This window comes from Notamacropus eugenii, chromosome 2 (genome assembly GCF_028372415.1).
Source record: "Notamacropus eugenii isolate mMacEug1 chromosome 2, mMacEug1.pri_v2, whole genome shotgun sequence".
In the NCBI taxonomy this organism is placed as follows: Eukaryota; Metazoa; Chordata; class Mammalia; order Diprotodontia; family Macropodidae; genus Notamacropus; species Notamacropus eugenii.
In genome coordinates, this window is record NC_092873.1 from 89,696,728 (window position 1) to 89,711,752 (window position 15,025).

The following is a 15,025-nucleotide window of genomic DNA, read 5'->3' on the forward strand; positions in this document are numbered from 1 at the left end:
GGGCTTGCCTTAGAGAGAGCTAGAGTAGCTAAGGGCCCAAATGGTGTGCCTGATGTCTTGAAAAAAAGAAAAAGAAAAATTCTCCATTATCTCTAGGTCATGTCCTGAAAGTTCACCTTTAGAATTATCTTCCTGCTTGAGAACCCCACAAAAGGGCAAACCTGATGGAGGAACACTCAAATTGTTATTAGCCATTTATACCACAGTGTGAATGAAGGCTCAGAAAAGGGATTTTTATGGAGGAGTAGAAAATTATGGGAATACTGAGGCTGACAGCGGGTGGAAGGAGTATATCACATGGGAGATCAGGCACACTTAACCTTCTTCCCAGTCTGGGGCTGGCAATGTAATTGTATCTCTTTTTTTTTTGGAGGCAATTGGGGTTAAGGGACTTACCCAGGGTCACACAGCTAGTCAGTGTCTGCCTGATACCAGGGCCAGTACACTACCTAGCTGCCCCCATTTTTTTTTTTTTAGGAAACAAAATTTTTGTGCTTTGTTGACTATGCACAACCACCCTAGTGTAAACCCATACTATTTGTGCAAAAAACAAGGTGACTTTCCCTAAAGGGGTTAAAACTGATGTCCCTTCAACCATTAATGGGGGCTGAGCTGTTATCTCCCCAGACTTTCCCAGCAAGAAGGTGCTTGCTGGTTCAAGCAGACTTTTCTGTTTCCCTGCTCTGTCGTTCAGTTGGGTCTGACTCGCTGACCCTGTGGACCAGAGCTTGTCAGGCTCTTCTGTCTAGGGAGCTTTCCTGGCAAAGATACTGGAGTGGTTTGCCATTTCCTTCTCCACTGCGTCACCTTTTGTCAGAGCTGTCCACTCTAATCTGTCCATTTTGGGTAACCTTGCATGGTGTTCATTGAGCAAAGCAAGTCCCCCCTCTGTCCCAACAAGGCAGTGATCCAGGAGAGGCTTCCCTTCTCTACTGCAGTCCTAAAGCTCAAGGCTGCCCTTTGTTCCCTCATCTCTCACTGCCAGGCATGCCTCTGATCTACTGGTTTTCTCGACGAATGACCCTGTGGGGCACCATATCCTTCAACCTCGCTGTCTTCATCAACATTATTATAGCTTTCTTCTACCCGTATGTGGAAGGTGCCTCCACAGGTGAGGACAACTTTGGGAGGGAGGCTGAGGCCTGGGGCTTCTTGGGTCTCTAAATGGGGCCTTATGGGAGAGGGGGTTATTGCTACCCTCCTGCCTTCCCAGAGAGAGTGCTAGGGACAGCATCACTTGTAATGCATTTCTTGGACCCCTGGTACTGAGCATACCCTTTGAGCAGGCTTCTGCTGGGCACTGGGGGGCGCAGTCATAGGATCATAGATTTAGAGCAGGAAGCCACCTCACAGGCCATGGAATCCAGCTCCCTCATTTTACGGATGAGGAAACTGAGGCATGGAAAGTTGAAATGACTTGCCTAGGGTCACACTGTCAATATCTGAGGTAGATTTAAAGCCAGGTCTCCTTGACTCTAAGTCACACTTAAAACAGAGGGAGCAGGAGGCGTTGACTTCTGTTCTCAGAAAGCTCCCATTCTAATTGGGGTCATAACATTAGAGACTTTTTAGTAGCACATGAACAGAGGAGGCAGGAGGAGGGAGAGGTGGGACTTGTTTGGGTTTTATGAGTGGAGAAACTGGTACTTGACTTGCTCAAAGTCAGAGTGAAGGCAGAAGTAGAACATAGGGGTGTTACTGCGGGTTCCTGGGAGGCCCCAGTGTCAGGGATGTTGTCCAGCGGATTTGTGTTCAAGTACACATCAGACTAGTTCTGTGACATCCATTCCAGTTCAAGATACCCTAGGCTCTTGCCTTCTTCAAGACCTTCTAACCAGGATGAGCTAGAGGGACCTGAGTCAGGCAGCAAAGCGTTGGGAGGGATCCTGTTCACCCTCTCCCTTTCTCCTCTAGGTGTGCTGGGCTCCCCACTCATCTCTTTGCTCTTCTGGCTTTTGGTCTGCTTCTCCATTGTGGCTCTGTTCACCAGACGCTACAGCATTCGGCCCGTCATCGTGGCCCTCATCTTGCGCTCCATCTATTACCTGGGCATTGGACCTACCCTCAACATCTTGGGGGCCCTCAATGTGAGTCCCAGGACACAGCCACCTGAGGGGCAGTGGGGAGCAGGGTGGGTATGGGAGAGAGGGAGCATAGTGCTAGAATATTAGCAATACCACTACTAATGCTAGTACTTATATAGGGTGTTCCCCAAGTCAATGCAGTCGTAAACTATTCAAGCTATCAGAGCTTAAAAATGCACCAAGATACCCTGTAAAGAGATACCCTGTAAAGTCTTTTAAGGTTTGCAAATCACTATAAATATAGTATATATACATATATATCATATAAATATGTAATATTATAATGCAATATTATGTATTATAATAAATATATAATAATAAAGTGTATATTGTATATAAATATAGTTATATTTGTGTAATATATGCATAATATAATATATAATCATAATTTAAGGTAGAATATATAAAAATAGAATGTATTTTATGTGACATAAAATATATTACACATGATTATATATAATTACATATTTTAGGTGCAGATATATGTATCTCTGTATATATGTATTCTTTATACACACACACATACACACACATATTTTTTTGATCCTCACAATAGTTCTTTGAGATAGGTGTTATTATTATCCTATTTTACTGATGAGGAAACTGAGGCAGAGTGAGGTTAAACTTTCAAGTCCCAGCCACACAGTTCCACCTTTTACAGGAAGCCTTTCCCTTTAATTTCCGTTTGTTGATTATCTCCAGTTTATCCTGTATTTGTCTTGTTTGTATATAGTTGTTGGTGTATTTTCTCCGCCATTAGAGCAGGGGCCAGCTTTTACCTTTCCTTTTTATCCCCAACACTTAATACAGTGCTTGACACAGAGTAGGGGCATAAAAAATGTTTGTTGACTGACGGACAGGTGACTTGCCCAGGATCACACAGTCAATAGTTTTCCCAACTCCGAGTCTAGCACTGAGTCCACTAAGCCACCTAGCCGCCTCCCAAGTCATAACTCGGAAGGAAAGCAGGTGGGTAGGGATGAGAGATCATATTACATATCACTGATCACATTATCCCCTTTGCTTTACAAGCCCTCTAACCTACAGCCAGCTTACTCCTTTTTTCTTTGAAAATTTTTATTGATGTTTTTTTGATGTGGCTTTCTCTTAACGATAACAAGGGCACCATTGATATCCCCCTTGCAAGGAGACGAACCCTTAGTCCCCTTCCATTTCTTGCTTTATTGAAGCTGGAGGGCTTCAAAGTTTAACTTACAGTACAATGATAAAACCACTGAACATGGAATAAGGAGACCTGAGTCTGAGTTGAGGTTTTGCCTCATATAATCTATGGTTATATAATCTTGAGCAAGTCATTTCCTTTTCCATAGGTCTTAATATTTTTCATCTCTAATATGATGGGGTCTAGACCTGATGGCCCCTGAACATTCCTGTCAGCCCTAACATTTCATGACAATGTCCCTCCTGCCTGTTTTCATCCCTTGTCTCCAAGGTTCTCCTTGTCTATACTGATAGGGATCACAGCTGCATCTAGAAGGCAGGAGCAGGTTTCAGGAATGTTAACTTTCTCCTTTTCCTGTTCCCTATACTTGCTTGTCCACATTCTGATTTATTCCCATATGGAACAAAACTTGTTGACTAAGGATTTTTCAGGCTTGACGCTCATGAGGGGGCAGGGACTTGGGGCCATAGGTAATGAATGACTCCTTGGTCTGACTAGCCCATGCTTCGTGCTCGGGAGTCCAAGGCTGAAACCCTTTTGGACAATGTTCATGAGAGAAATCCCTGCCTGGACTCTTCAAATTCATGGCTGAACTGTGACTGTGCTATTACTGGATCATTTAGGCCCAACCCTCTAACCTACACAGGGAAATGGGGTACTGAGGGAGAGCAAACTCTTCTTTTATGAAAAGAAGATCCCAGGAATGGATCACATAGAAAGTAGTTCTTTCACTCATCCCACTACCCTCTTTAAAAAACAAATTGACATCTTTTGTTTTATGTTCTCTTCATTTCCAAATATATCATTCATCTACCCAACGATCAGTCCCTCTATATAAAATAACAGACTAAAAGAGAAAGCAGTTCATTATGGTATCTAACACAGATACACAGACCTGTACTACAGACCACAGTCTGCAAAGAAGGGACCGAGAGATACATTTTCTCATCTCTTATTTGGGGCCAACCTTCACCATTTTAATTACACAACATTCAGTTTTTTTTAATTGTCCCTTTTTTTTGCATCATTGTAGTCACTGCATGTATTTTTTTCCTGGTTCTACTTACTTCAGCTGTGCATCAGTTCATGTAAATCTAACCATGTTTCTCTGTATTCTTCCTATATTCATGAACCAAAACTTGTTTAGCATTTCCTTAAGTTGTTGGGTATCTACTTTGTTCTCCTTTTTTTTTCTACCACAAAAATATGCTACTATAAATATTTTTCTGCATATGGGCCTTTCTGTCTTTGACCTCTTTGGGGTTATATTCCCAACACCCACTATCCTCTTCTATCCCTCCCCTTGTCTTGCTATGCTGCTGCTCCTGGTGCCTCGTCCATCACTCTCATCTTTCATTTGCTTTTCTCATTTGCTTTTTTACCAGCTAACCAACAAGATCGTGTTTGTAGTGAGCTTTGTGGGCAACCGAGGCACCTTCATCAGGGGCTACAAAGCCATGGTGATGGACATGGAGTTCCTTTACCACGTCGGCTACATCCTTACCAGTGTGCTTGGCATCTTTGCCCATGAGCTCTTCTACAGCATCCTAGTATGACTTTTGGAGTGATGGTGGATGGGCCAGTGGGGGAGAAGGGGACAGTGCAAAGATGGGTTCTGGGGAGGGCGTTTTGAAAAAGGGTAGAGCTGCAGATTGAGAAATCTCTAGGGCTCCCATTATATAGCCACTACTTTTCTATGCTGGAGATCCTCAGGATTTAGGACTGAATTTCTCAAGGTCACAATGCACAGCATATCTGACTGTCTATTTCTGCTGTCCCAGTGTTCCCAAAAAAGGAACAACATAGAGAAAAGAGCCCTTGGACTAGGGCCAGGAAGCTGGTTCTAGTCCAGGCTTTGCTGTCTGTTAGGCTGGTGGGTCCTGCTTTAATCAAATGGAATCTCTTATTGAAGTGACTCCAGACTTATTCCAGAGGATTAGTCCTAGGTGGGCAGAGTGCGTTTTGCCAGGCTGAAACAGCTCTCCCAGTCTGATGCTTCTGCCCCTTTCAGCTCTTCGACCTGATCTACCGTGAGGAGACCTTGTTCAATGTGATCAAGAGTGTGACCCGAAATGGGCGCTCCATCTTGCTCACAGCTCTGCTCGCCCTCATCCTTGTCTACCTCTTCTCCATTGTTGGCTTCCTTTTCCTCAAAGACGACTTCATCCTGGAGGTGGACCGGCTGCCTGATAACAAGTCCAAAGGTCTCTTCCTGTTCCCAGTCCCCTGCCCTCCTCAGCTGTGCTTTCCCCAGCTGTTCCCTCTCTTCCTTATAGGCCACTCCATCCTTAGTGGAGCAATGACTGCTGATAGTTAACATTTATACAACACTTTAAAGCTGGCAAAGTATGGCCAAGGAGCAAGTAACTTGGTGGCAGCCAGAGATGTAACTGACAATTTCTCCCACAGAGAGTGGGGTGGGTGGTATAAGCTCACCTTTGGTGTTGCTGAAGGAGGAGGAAATTCTCCTGGAACGATGCAGACATGCTTTTGCTACCACAGGGGCAGAGAAAGCAGGGGGAAAAGACCCTTTGGGACTGTGTTGTCAGTTCCCCCTTGGCTTGGGGCAAAGCCCCAGTCATTCCACCCTAGGTATAGTGCTCATGATTGCAAATCCAAGTGTAGGAAAGAGCATAGACTAGAGTAAGGGTTCTAAACCTGGGGTCTATGAACTTTTTTCCAAAGAATATTTTGAAAACCATATTTCAATATAATTGGTTTCTTTTACAATCCTGTTTTTATTTTGTGAACATTATTCTGAAAAGGGGTCCATAGGTTACACCAGATTACAAAAGGGGTCCATGACAAAAAAAAGGCTAAGGGTATCTGCTCTAGAGACTGATGTTCCAGGTCTGTCCTCTCCTCCCTGTCTGATCTTGGTCAAATCACTGAAGCTGAGTTTATTTTTCCACCTGTCGGTCGCATGGGAAATATGATACCCTTGCCCCAGGCAGCCCTTGAAGACTGGGGATGGGATGGGAGTTTTCAGATCTCTGTGATCCTTAAGCAGAGCCAACTTTCTTGTGGTGCTTGGTTCTCTGACATCTGAAAGGCTATCTGAGGTCTTCAGCTTTTGCCCCAATCCTCCTTCAGTTTGGGAAGGGATAGGAGGAGGTCAGAAGTACCCCCATCCTGCTGATTAACACCTATCAATGACCAGCAGGTAGAGTTTTCATGTTCTGCACTTTTGAAGCTTTTCCTACCCCCCAAACTCCACTTTCCACAATGGTCTCAGAAGTCTCATTCACAGCAGTGGGGCCATAGAATGACTTTCAGAATGTCTTCAGGACCCACAGATACAAGGGATGCTGCATACATGAGCCACCCTTGTCTCTCTCCCCTCCAGCCAGTCCTCTGGGAATGCCCCACAGCCCTGCAGCATTCATGGATACTTGCAATGGAGACAAGATCGGCTGTTCCTCTGGCATTTCAGTGCCTGAAATTCAGGAAGGTAAAGGAAGTGTGACTGTAATGGATATCAAATGAAAATGGGACGTAGTATGGGGTTTGGGAATGGTTTGGGGTTGGGGATTGGTACTTGGGAACACTGGGGTAGTGGGTGGGATGAAGGAAAGGCAATAAGCATTTCTTAAGCACCTGCAGTATGCCAGGCACTGCGTGCTAAGTGCTTTACAAATATCTCATTTGAGCCTCACAGCCAATCTGGGAAACAGGTGCTCTTATTATTCTCATTTTATAGTTGAAGAAAATAAGGCAGACCTTAAATCAAGCTCAGGGTCACATAACTAGGCAACTGTCTGAATCTGGATTTGAACTCGTCTTTCTGACTCCAGACCCAGCCCTCTGTAGAGCTAAACTGAGTTAGAGTTTAGCTTCAGATACCTACTAGCTGTGTGACACTGGACAAATCACTGTCTGAGTTCCAGTTTCCTCATCTGTAAAATGGGGATAATCATAATTTATAGGGTTTTTGTGAGACTACAAAGGAATAATATATATAAAGCATTTTGTAAACCATAAGTGTTATTATATACATGTGAGCTATTACCAACTTCTACCTCCACTTCCCAATAGACTCAGAATCATAGAATGTAGGAATCCTCACCTGAGGGACTGAGTCCCCCACCTCCTTTTATGGGCTGATGGACATACAATTTAACTGTGATTACAGAGGATGACGATGAAGACACCACAGAGCGAGCCTGTGACACCTTGCTGATGTGCATAGTTACTGTCATGAATCACGGACTTCGAAATGGTGGGGGTGTGGGTGATATTCTGCGAAAGCCATCCAAAGATGTGAGCCATTTTCCTTCTTCCCCTCACTTCCAGCCTCCACCAGGGTACTCTCACTGTCTCCTGGTCTAATCCCTTTCCAGATCTCTATCCCTGGAAAGAAGATGTTGTGCCCATGGGCTCCCCATTAGTTCCCCAGTCTTAATGGGGGTCAATCTTGCTTTCTGATTCTTTAATTTTAATTTTAATTTTTTTTATCAATACTTTTTATATCACCTGACATTTCCCAGTGTATCCCTCTCCTCACTTCTAGAGAGCCATTCCTTATAATAAAGAATTTTTAAAAGGAAAAGAAGAAAGAAAAGAAGGATCAAACATAAAAATATAGAAAGACTGAAAGAAAGAACAAAGGAAAGAGAGAAAGAAAATATTTCCACAAAATTAACCAACATAAAAAAAACTGAGATCATATGCATTATTCCGCACCCTTGGTCCCCCATTTCTGTGGAGAACCAGGTGGAGGTGCTTTCTCATGTTTCTTCTTTGGAACCAAGCTTGGTCATTATCATTTTGCAACATTGTTTCATTTGTTTTGTTACTGTTTTTTCTGTTTACATTGGAGTGGTTCTTGTGTATATGTTTTCCTGCCTCTGTTTAGTCCACTTTGCATCAGTTCATACAAACCTTTCCTTGCTCCTCTGTATTCATCATATCCATCCTTTTTTCCAGTCCAGTAAATAACTTCATTCCATTCATGGACCACAATTTGTTTAGCCGTTCCTCAGACTGGGCATCTATTTCGTTTCTATTTCTTTGCTACCACAAAAAGTGCTGCAATGAATATTTTGGTGCTTCTAGGGCTTTTTTTTCTTTTTTGATCACTGACTTCCCTGTTGTATTCATCTAATATCCCCAGGGAAGGACCCATTGGCATCATTACAACTTATCTCTATCTTTGTGCTGCAAGGTCTGAAAGGGAAAGCTTTTAATAAGCTGAACTTAATAATACTTGGGGAGGCTATGAAATAGGGATCTTCCTGCAGAAGGAGGACAGATAACTTTGCTTACACAGATCTGGCTGAGAAGTGAAACTGTCCCTATCAGACACAGAGCATTGGAACAGGCAGGATAGGAGAGGAAAGTTGAGTCAAATCTTGTTTATGTAATCTGACATGTAGTGAATTCTAAGGATATTAGAAATAGCTAACTTTACATATAAGTGGAAAAACCACCCCAAACCAAAATGGGAATGATTTCTTGGATAACCTGCTGTTTTAAATTATGCCAAAACCATTCTCTTATATTAATGGAGAGAAATTAAGAGTTGGTTGTCTATTACCACCTCCGGGGATATGTCTCTTAGCATTTAACACAGTCCTTGCAGTCCCAGCAACATGGATTGTAACCCAGCTGGCTTCTGAGAGCTACAGCAACAGGCCTTAGGAGACCAAGGCTGAATTCTAATTGCTTTTGGACTGTGGGGCCTAGTGGGCTGCCATTCTGCTGACTGTCACCCTGGTGCAAGCCCTTATTACCTCTTGCCTAGATTGTTGCAATAACCTTCTGACTAGTCTTCCTACCTCCAGGTTTATTTCCACCTTCTACTCAGTGGCCAGAGAGTGCTGGTCTGACTATGTTACCACTCCTCCCCCCCCCCCCCATCCCTTCAATAGGTTCCAGTCACTCCCTATTACTTCCAAGATCAAATACTCCCATCTCCTTTTTTCAGACCTATAACCCTGTAGAGCAAAACTGAGTTTGAATCCAGCCTCATACAACTACTAGCTGTGTGACCCTGGGCAAATCACTAAAGCTCTCTGGTTGCCAGTTTCCTCATCTGTAAAATGGGAATAATCATAATTCATAGGATTTTGGGGGGATCCAAAGAGATGATTATATAAAGCATTTTGTAAACTGTAAGTGCTTTACACATGTAAGCTATTGCCAGCACCCCTCTTCCCCCACTGGCTATTTCCCATGCCTGAAATGCTCTCCTTCCTCACCTTCATTTTCTGTCTAACCTTCAACCTTAGCTAACCTTAGCTTCAACCAGTCCAACCTTAGCTCAGATTCTCCCTCCTGTGGGAGTTCTTTTCTGGTATCTTTTGCTGCTAATACCTTCTCTCTGAGGTAATTTCCCTTTACAGTGCATATATCTTGTATGTACATGGCTGTTTGTATGTTGTCTTCCTTACTTGAAAGTTAGCTCCTTGAGGCCAGAAACTGTTTTTGCCTTTCTGGGTATCCCTAGCCTTTAACACATAGTAAGAGCTTGTTCACTGACTGACTGACAAATTGCTTGGGAAGGAGTGATTCTTGACCTTTTAGAAATGAGGAGGAAACTGAGGGAGAACCTTGGGTGGCCTTGAAAGTTAAAGGCTAGCCAGGACTAGAAGTCCCAGCTCCTTGTCTTCAACTGCTGTTTACCTTCTGCTACTGTCCAGAAACTTACCCTCCCCCCATCCCAATCTTCAAACCCCTGAAATCTTACGCCCCCTGGACATTTGCCACCGTTTTGTGTTCAGTGCTCTCTAGGTCTCCAGTCTTTGATACCTTGTCCTATTGTATCCGTTTAGAACCTAACAACTTAGCTTCTGGTGTTCAGGGGTCCTGGTGGTGGGGGCTTCTAGTTTTTATCTCTCTCCCACCCCATCATCATCTTCCTGCCAACAGGAGTCCCTGTTTCCTGCACGAGTGGTCTATGACCTCCTGTTTTTCTTCATCGTCATCATCATTGTGTTGAACCTTATCTTTGGGGTGATCATTGATACCTTTGCTGATCTGAGGAGTGAGAAACAGAAGAAGGAGGAAATCCTTAAGACCACATGCTTCATCTGTGGTGAGGTGTTTTCTTTTCTGGAGTGCCTCTAGGCCAGCTGGAATGGAAGGAACCATATCATTCTGACTTAGACTATTAACTAGTTCTCCTAGTTCTTGGGGGAAGGACGGGCTAGGAATCCTGTCCAAGTCTTGGTGTTTTGGCTTGCCCATCTAAGAATTAAGGGAATCCACTTGACAGTTGCTTTGAGGTGGTGGTGATGGTAGGGCAGTGTGGACATGCAAAAGTCCAAGTATTTCAGAACCAGAGATTTCAAGCTAGAAAAGATCATCCGGTTCAACCCTCTCATTTTACATGTGAAGAGACTGAGGACAGGAAGAGTCAAGTGACTTGCCCAGGTAGTTCAGGATTTGAACTGAGGTCCTCTCATTGCAAAGTCAGTGCTCTTTCCTATGTGACCCTCTTCTTCTGGCTACTAAGACTGGCCTTACTCTTGTTTTGTGCACCTTTTAGATTCTACTTATAGGATTCACTCTCCAGGGTCTTAGATCTTTATTTCAAGAGGAGGGGCTGCACCTTATGGTAGGGCTAGATTGCTTTAGTTTTGAGCAAAGCAGCTCAGGCTTTTACATACACACACAACATATATATACTCACACATGCACATATACATACACATATACACACTATACATATATGTATATATGTATGTGTATATATGCACATACATACACACAAATATACATATGTGTGTATACATATATATGATTATCTTGGACCATTTAGATGACTGAAGAACAATTATCAGTGTCTTCATCAAAGTACAAGGAATTCCCCCTCTCCCCCACGTACACTTTTCTGAAGTGCCTCAAGGCAGCCTGTATGTGTGTGTGTGTGTGTGGGGGGGGAATAAAGGGGAGGATGGTATCTTTTATCTTTCCTCTCTCCTTTCTCTTGCCTCTTTCCAATCTCAGGTCTGGAGAGGGACAAGTTTGACAACAAGACCGTGTCCTTTGAAGAACATATCAAGTATGAACACAACATGTGGAACTACTTATATTTCATCGTGTTGGTGCGAGTGAAGAACAAAACAGACTATACTGGCCCAGAGAGCTACGTAGCTCAGATGATTAAGGTGTGGAGGAGGAGGGCATGGGTGGTGTGGGGGGTGAGGAGTCGGCTTGAAGTGAAGGCATAAGTGGCTGGTATGCTCCATCTGCCTGATCTTTTCTGCTGTGTGTACATCTGTTTGTGAGCCTTGTCTCTATTTCTGGGCCAGGACAAGGGTGGGCCCAGCTCATTCCGATGTCTTTGGGATCCCAGGTGTTTTTGCTACAGGGTCCCTGGTTGGTCTAGAGGTCTGGCTTTATTCATTTACTAGAGGGAAATTTCACATCCGTCTGAACTGGTGGGTTGGAAAGGAAGTCACCCTCGCCCCGCCCCAATCCCCTTGCAGAATGTTAGTGAAGGGGGATGAGGGAGGGGCTATAGTCTCTGACATCTGCAGATACTATATAAAGGGCTAGCAGGGAAGCTGGAGTAGCGTCTGGAGAAATCCTTCTCATAGATGAAAACGATACTAACTGTTGACTCCTGGCTCTTGCTGCTGGAGCTGAACTGGGAGTCTGGAATCAGGTGTTGAAAATTATCCTAAGTTAAACTCCCCAACTGGAGAGAGAACATACAGGGTCGTGGGACTGAGCTGACCTGGTGGATTTCTGATCCTATAAGACTTCCCTAAAATTTATTCTGGAAAGGCCAAGGCTTGTGCAGTGGCAAGAGCTGCATGTGTCTGTCTCCCCAAAGAGATTTTATTCTGAGGGAGGGGATCTGAAACTTGGGGGGAGGACAGTTTCCTCTGATAGCCCAGGTGATCCCTGAGCCTATAAATGGACAACAGAACCAGAATGTTAAATTTTTAATCCTCCTCAGGAGGGGTGTTAAACAGGCAGTTGGCAAGGTTAGAGAAAGGGTGGTTCTGCACAGGCTGAAATTTTGTTTGTCTGAAAGGTTCCCCCTACCTACCCTCTCCTTCTCTAAGGATAGCAATTTTCTGAGTCACTTTCCTGGAGAAAAGACATCCAACATTTTTGTTGAAGAAACCTTTCTTCCCAGCTTTTACTGGGCTGTGGGGTGCATAATATGAATGAGGGTAGAAGTGGTACTGTCAGCAAAGGCCTTCAGAAGTCAGTTTAAAAGTAAGCTTGGCCATAGACACAGTGCTTTGACCTTTAATGACAAAACTAGCCATGCCAGGAAGGACCTGGATTGATAGCAACAATTTCTTGGCCTATTCTTGGCCAGCGACTTTGCAAGGCTAGAGTAGTAAGTTCCTTTTTTAGGATCCCTTCCAAATTAGTTTCTCCCTTCCCCAATCTTACTGACCGTATATTACATGTTCTTTATTTCAGAACAAGAATCTGGACTGGTTCCCTCGAATGAGAGCCATGTCACTGGTCAGCAATGAAGGTGAAGGAGAACAGAATGAGATACGGAGCCTTCAGGACAAACTCAACTCCACCATGAAACTGGTGTCTCATCTCACCTCACAGCTCAATGAGCTCAAGGAGCAGGTAAGAAATTTCCCTTGTCCCTCTCTCCTCCTTTCACCATCTCCCGACACTGGGAAACCTAGACCAGAGCTCTTAAGACTAAATCAGCCAGTGCTCAATTCCATGCTGCCTCAGCCCCAATCCAGGCATGTAACACTCCTTGTCCGTCTTCCTGTTCATGGAAGTGATCCCCCTTAATTCTAGAGCCTTCCCTCTGTTGATTATTTCCAAATTATCCTGTATGGAGAACTTACTTGTAAGTAGTTTACATGCTATATCCTCCATTGGACTGAGTTTCTCGAGAGTAGGGACTGTAATGTTCTGCCTTTGTATCCCTAGTTCTTAATGCAGTGCCTAACATTTAATGGGCATTTGTATTTATTCTTAATGTTTACTGGCTGACTGATATGGTAAACAGACTTTTCTCCACCATACAACCTTACTTCAAAGGTTTATTTATTTATTTGACCGGGTCTGGTCAAAAGTGTAAGTCAGATCTAGGCCTTCTTCCTGTTAATGTCTATCCTGTAGTCCACATGATACCTTGGGGGTGTGGTGTGTGTGCGTGCGTGCGTGTATGTAGGGTTGGTGTGGCAGGTCGGGATTAACCTGGCAAGGATTATTTATATTTTAAAAAAGGACTCTAAAAACAGAGCTGCTTTCTTCAAAGCAGGGCCACTCTGTCCCTTTCTCTGGGAGGATATAAATCAAAAACCTCAAAGGCTGTCTTATCTAGAGCAGGGCACTTAGCTGATGGCATCTTTTCATATACCTGGGAACCTTTAGGTACTGGGCACAAACTGCATAAAAATTGTGGTTTGTAACCAACTGGCTTAAAGGAAAGAGAGCAATTCTCCCTGGGGTAGGTGGGGTTTAGTAACCTCCAGACCTTTCTGAAAGTCCAAGGGGGAGGGGCAGGAGGCACCACTTGCCCAGCAGTAACAAAGAGACAGACATCAAAGAGCTAGTTCTTTTGGCAGAGGCTCACAGAGCAGAGGGCACAGGGGAGCATCCTGATGGAACTGTCTTATCTAATTCCAGATGACAGAACAAAGGAAACGCAGACAGCGTATGGGCTTTGTGGATGTCCAGAACTGCATGAGTCGCTGAGACTGCCCTTCTCCAGAAGAGTGACTGAAGAGGGGGAGTATTTGTTATGAGAGGATCTTTACTGCAAAGAAACACCCTGGCTCTCTCTCTCTGCTTCCTACTGGTGGGATGGCCCCTGCTGAATCCACCATTTAGGCCAGGATTCAAACTCAACAGTGACTCCCTTGCTGTCAGGGATCCCAGAGGGCAGAAGCTTTGACCAGCAACAGGGGGAGGGAGACTACTAGCTGACAGTCCAGTGGACAGTTCTGGAAGGGAAGCTGTGGAAATCCACCAGTCAGTTTACCTTACTGCCTTACAGGAAGATAAAGCACTTGGGAGCTTTATCCCTTAATACAATAACTTTTTAAAATTCATTTTTATTCCTCAACGTGGGTGATTAGGAGTGGGTCATTCTCTTTATCTCCAGGCACTACATTTTGGTAGCTACATGCCTCAGGGGGAGGTAGCATGAATACTGTTACTAGTAATTTTAGGGCTTCATTATTTAACTTATTCCAAATAACGCCATTCTGACTCAGACCTGCCCACACGGTTGTCTCACCCACCATGCCTCACATCTACTGTAGACCTCATCATTTTTCTCTTGGATGCTGCCTTCAAATCCTGGGGCAGTCACAGGCGGGCAGTTCTTACCCCCATCCCCAAATACTCACAATGTGGGTAGGTGACCTATGGATGACAAATTATTGCTCTTATTATCTAGTTCTCCTTGACTCCTTTGGAAGAGATTTTCTCCTGCTCTACAGTAGAAATGACAGATCTCTGAGATTTTCTGAGAAGGGCAGGTTTGTACTGAGTGGCTTCCCCCTCCCCCTACTTTCCCCCATCCTCCTGGTGTGATGTTTTACAGAATTCTTGAGAACTAATTTGTTAATTGCCTTAAATAAATTAACAGAAATTAAATCTTAAATTTTAAAATTAGGATTCTTATACTTGTCAAAGGTTAGCTGGATTAAAATGGGTACTTAGAAAGGGGGAAAGGCAAGTTCAAACATTTTTCTAACTGGTCCAACACTCACACTTAAAGAGGTCCACTTAAAACCGATGCAGTGTTTTTGACAAAGACCTCTTGGTCATTTCCAATTCCTATTCAGATCTAGAATGGGAAAGGACTTTA

At 43.9% G+C, this 15,025-nt stretch overlaps 1 protein-coding gene across 2 annotated transcripts in view; it reads left to right on the plus strand.

The window, feature by feature from the left end:
- ITPR3 (inositol 1,4,5-trisphosphate receptor type 3) overlaps positions 1–14,818 on the plus strand; it is a 121,419-nt gene extending 106,601 nt beyond the window's left edge. Inside the window, exons 49-58 of one of the 2 annotated variants that reach the window (XM_072641780.1) lie at positions 986–1,111; positions 1,915–2,087; positions 4,653–4,817; positions 5,279–5,471; positions 6,614–6,718; positions 7,400–7,527; positions 10,138–10,303; positions 11,218–11,378; positions 12,655–12,816; positions 13,837–14,818. In XM_072641780.1, the coding sequence (XP_072497881.1) occupies positions 986–1,111; positions 1,915–2,087; positions 4,653–4,817; positions 5,279–5,471; positions 6,614–6,718; positions 7,400–7,527; positions 10,138–10,303; positions 11,218–11,378; positions 12,655–12,816; positions 13,837–13,905 (1,448 nt within the window). In that variant the 3' untranslated portion in view covers positions 13,906–14,818. The remainder of the gene's footprint in view (positions 1–985; positions 1,112–1,914; positions 2,088–4,652; positions 4,818–5,278; positions 5,472–6,613; positions 6,719–7,399; positions 7,528–10,137; positions 10,304–11,217; positions 11,379–12,654; positions 12,817–13,836) is intronic. The other variant, XR_011974168.1, reaches the window with a different exon arrangement.
- The last annotated feature ends 207 nt before the right edge of the window (positions 14,819–15,025 follow it).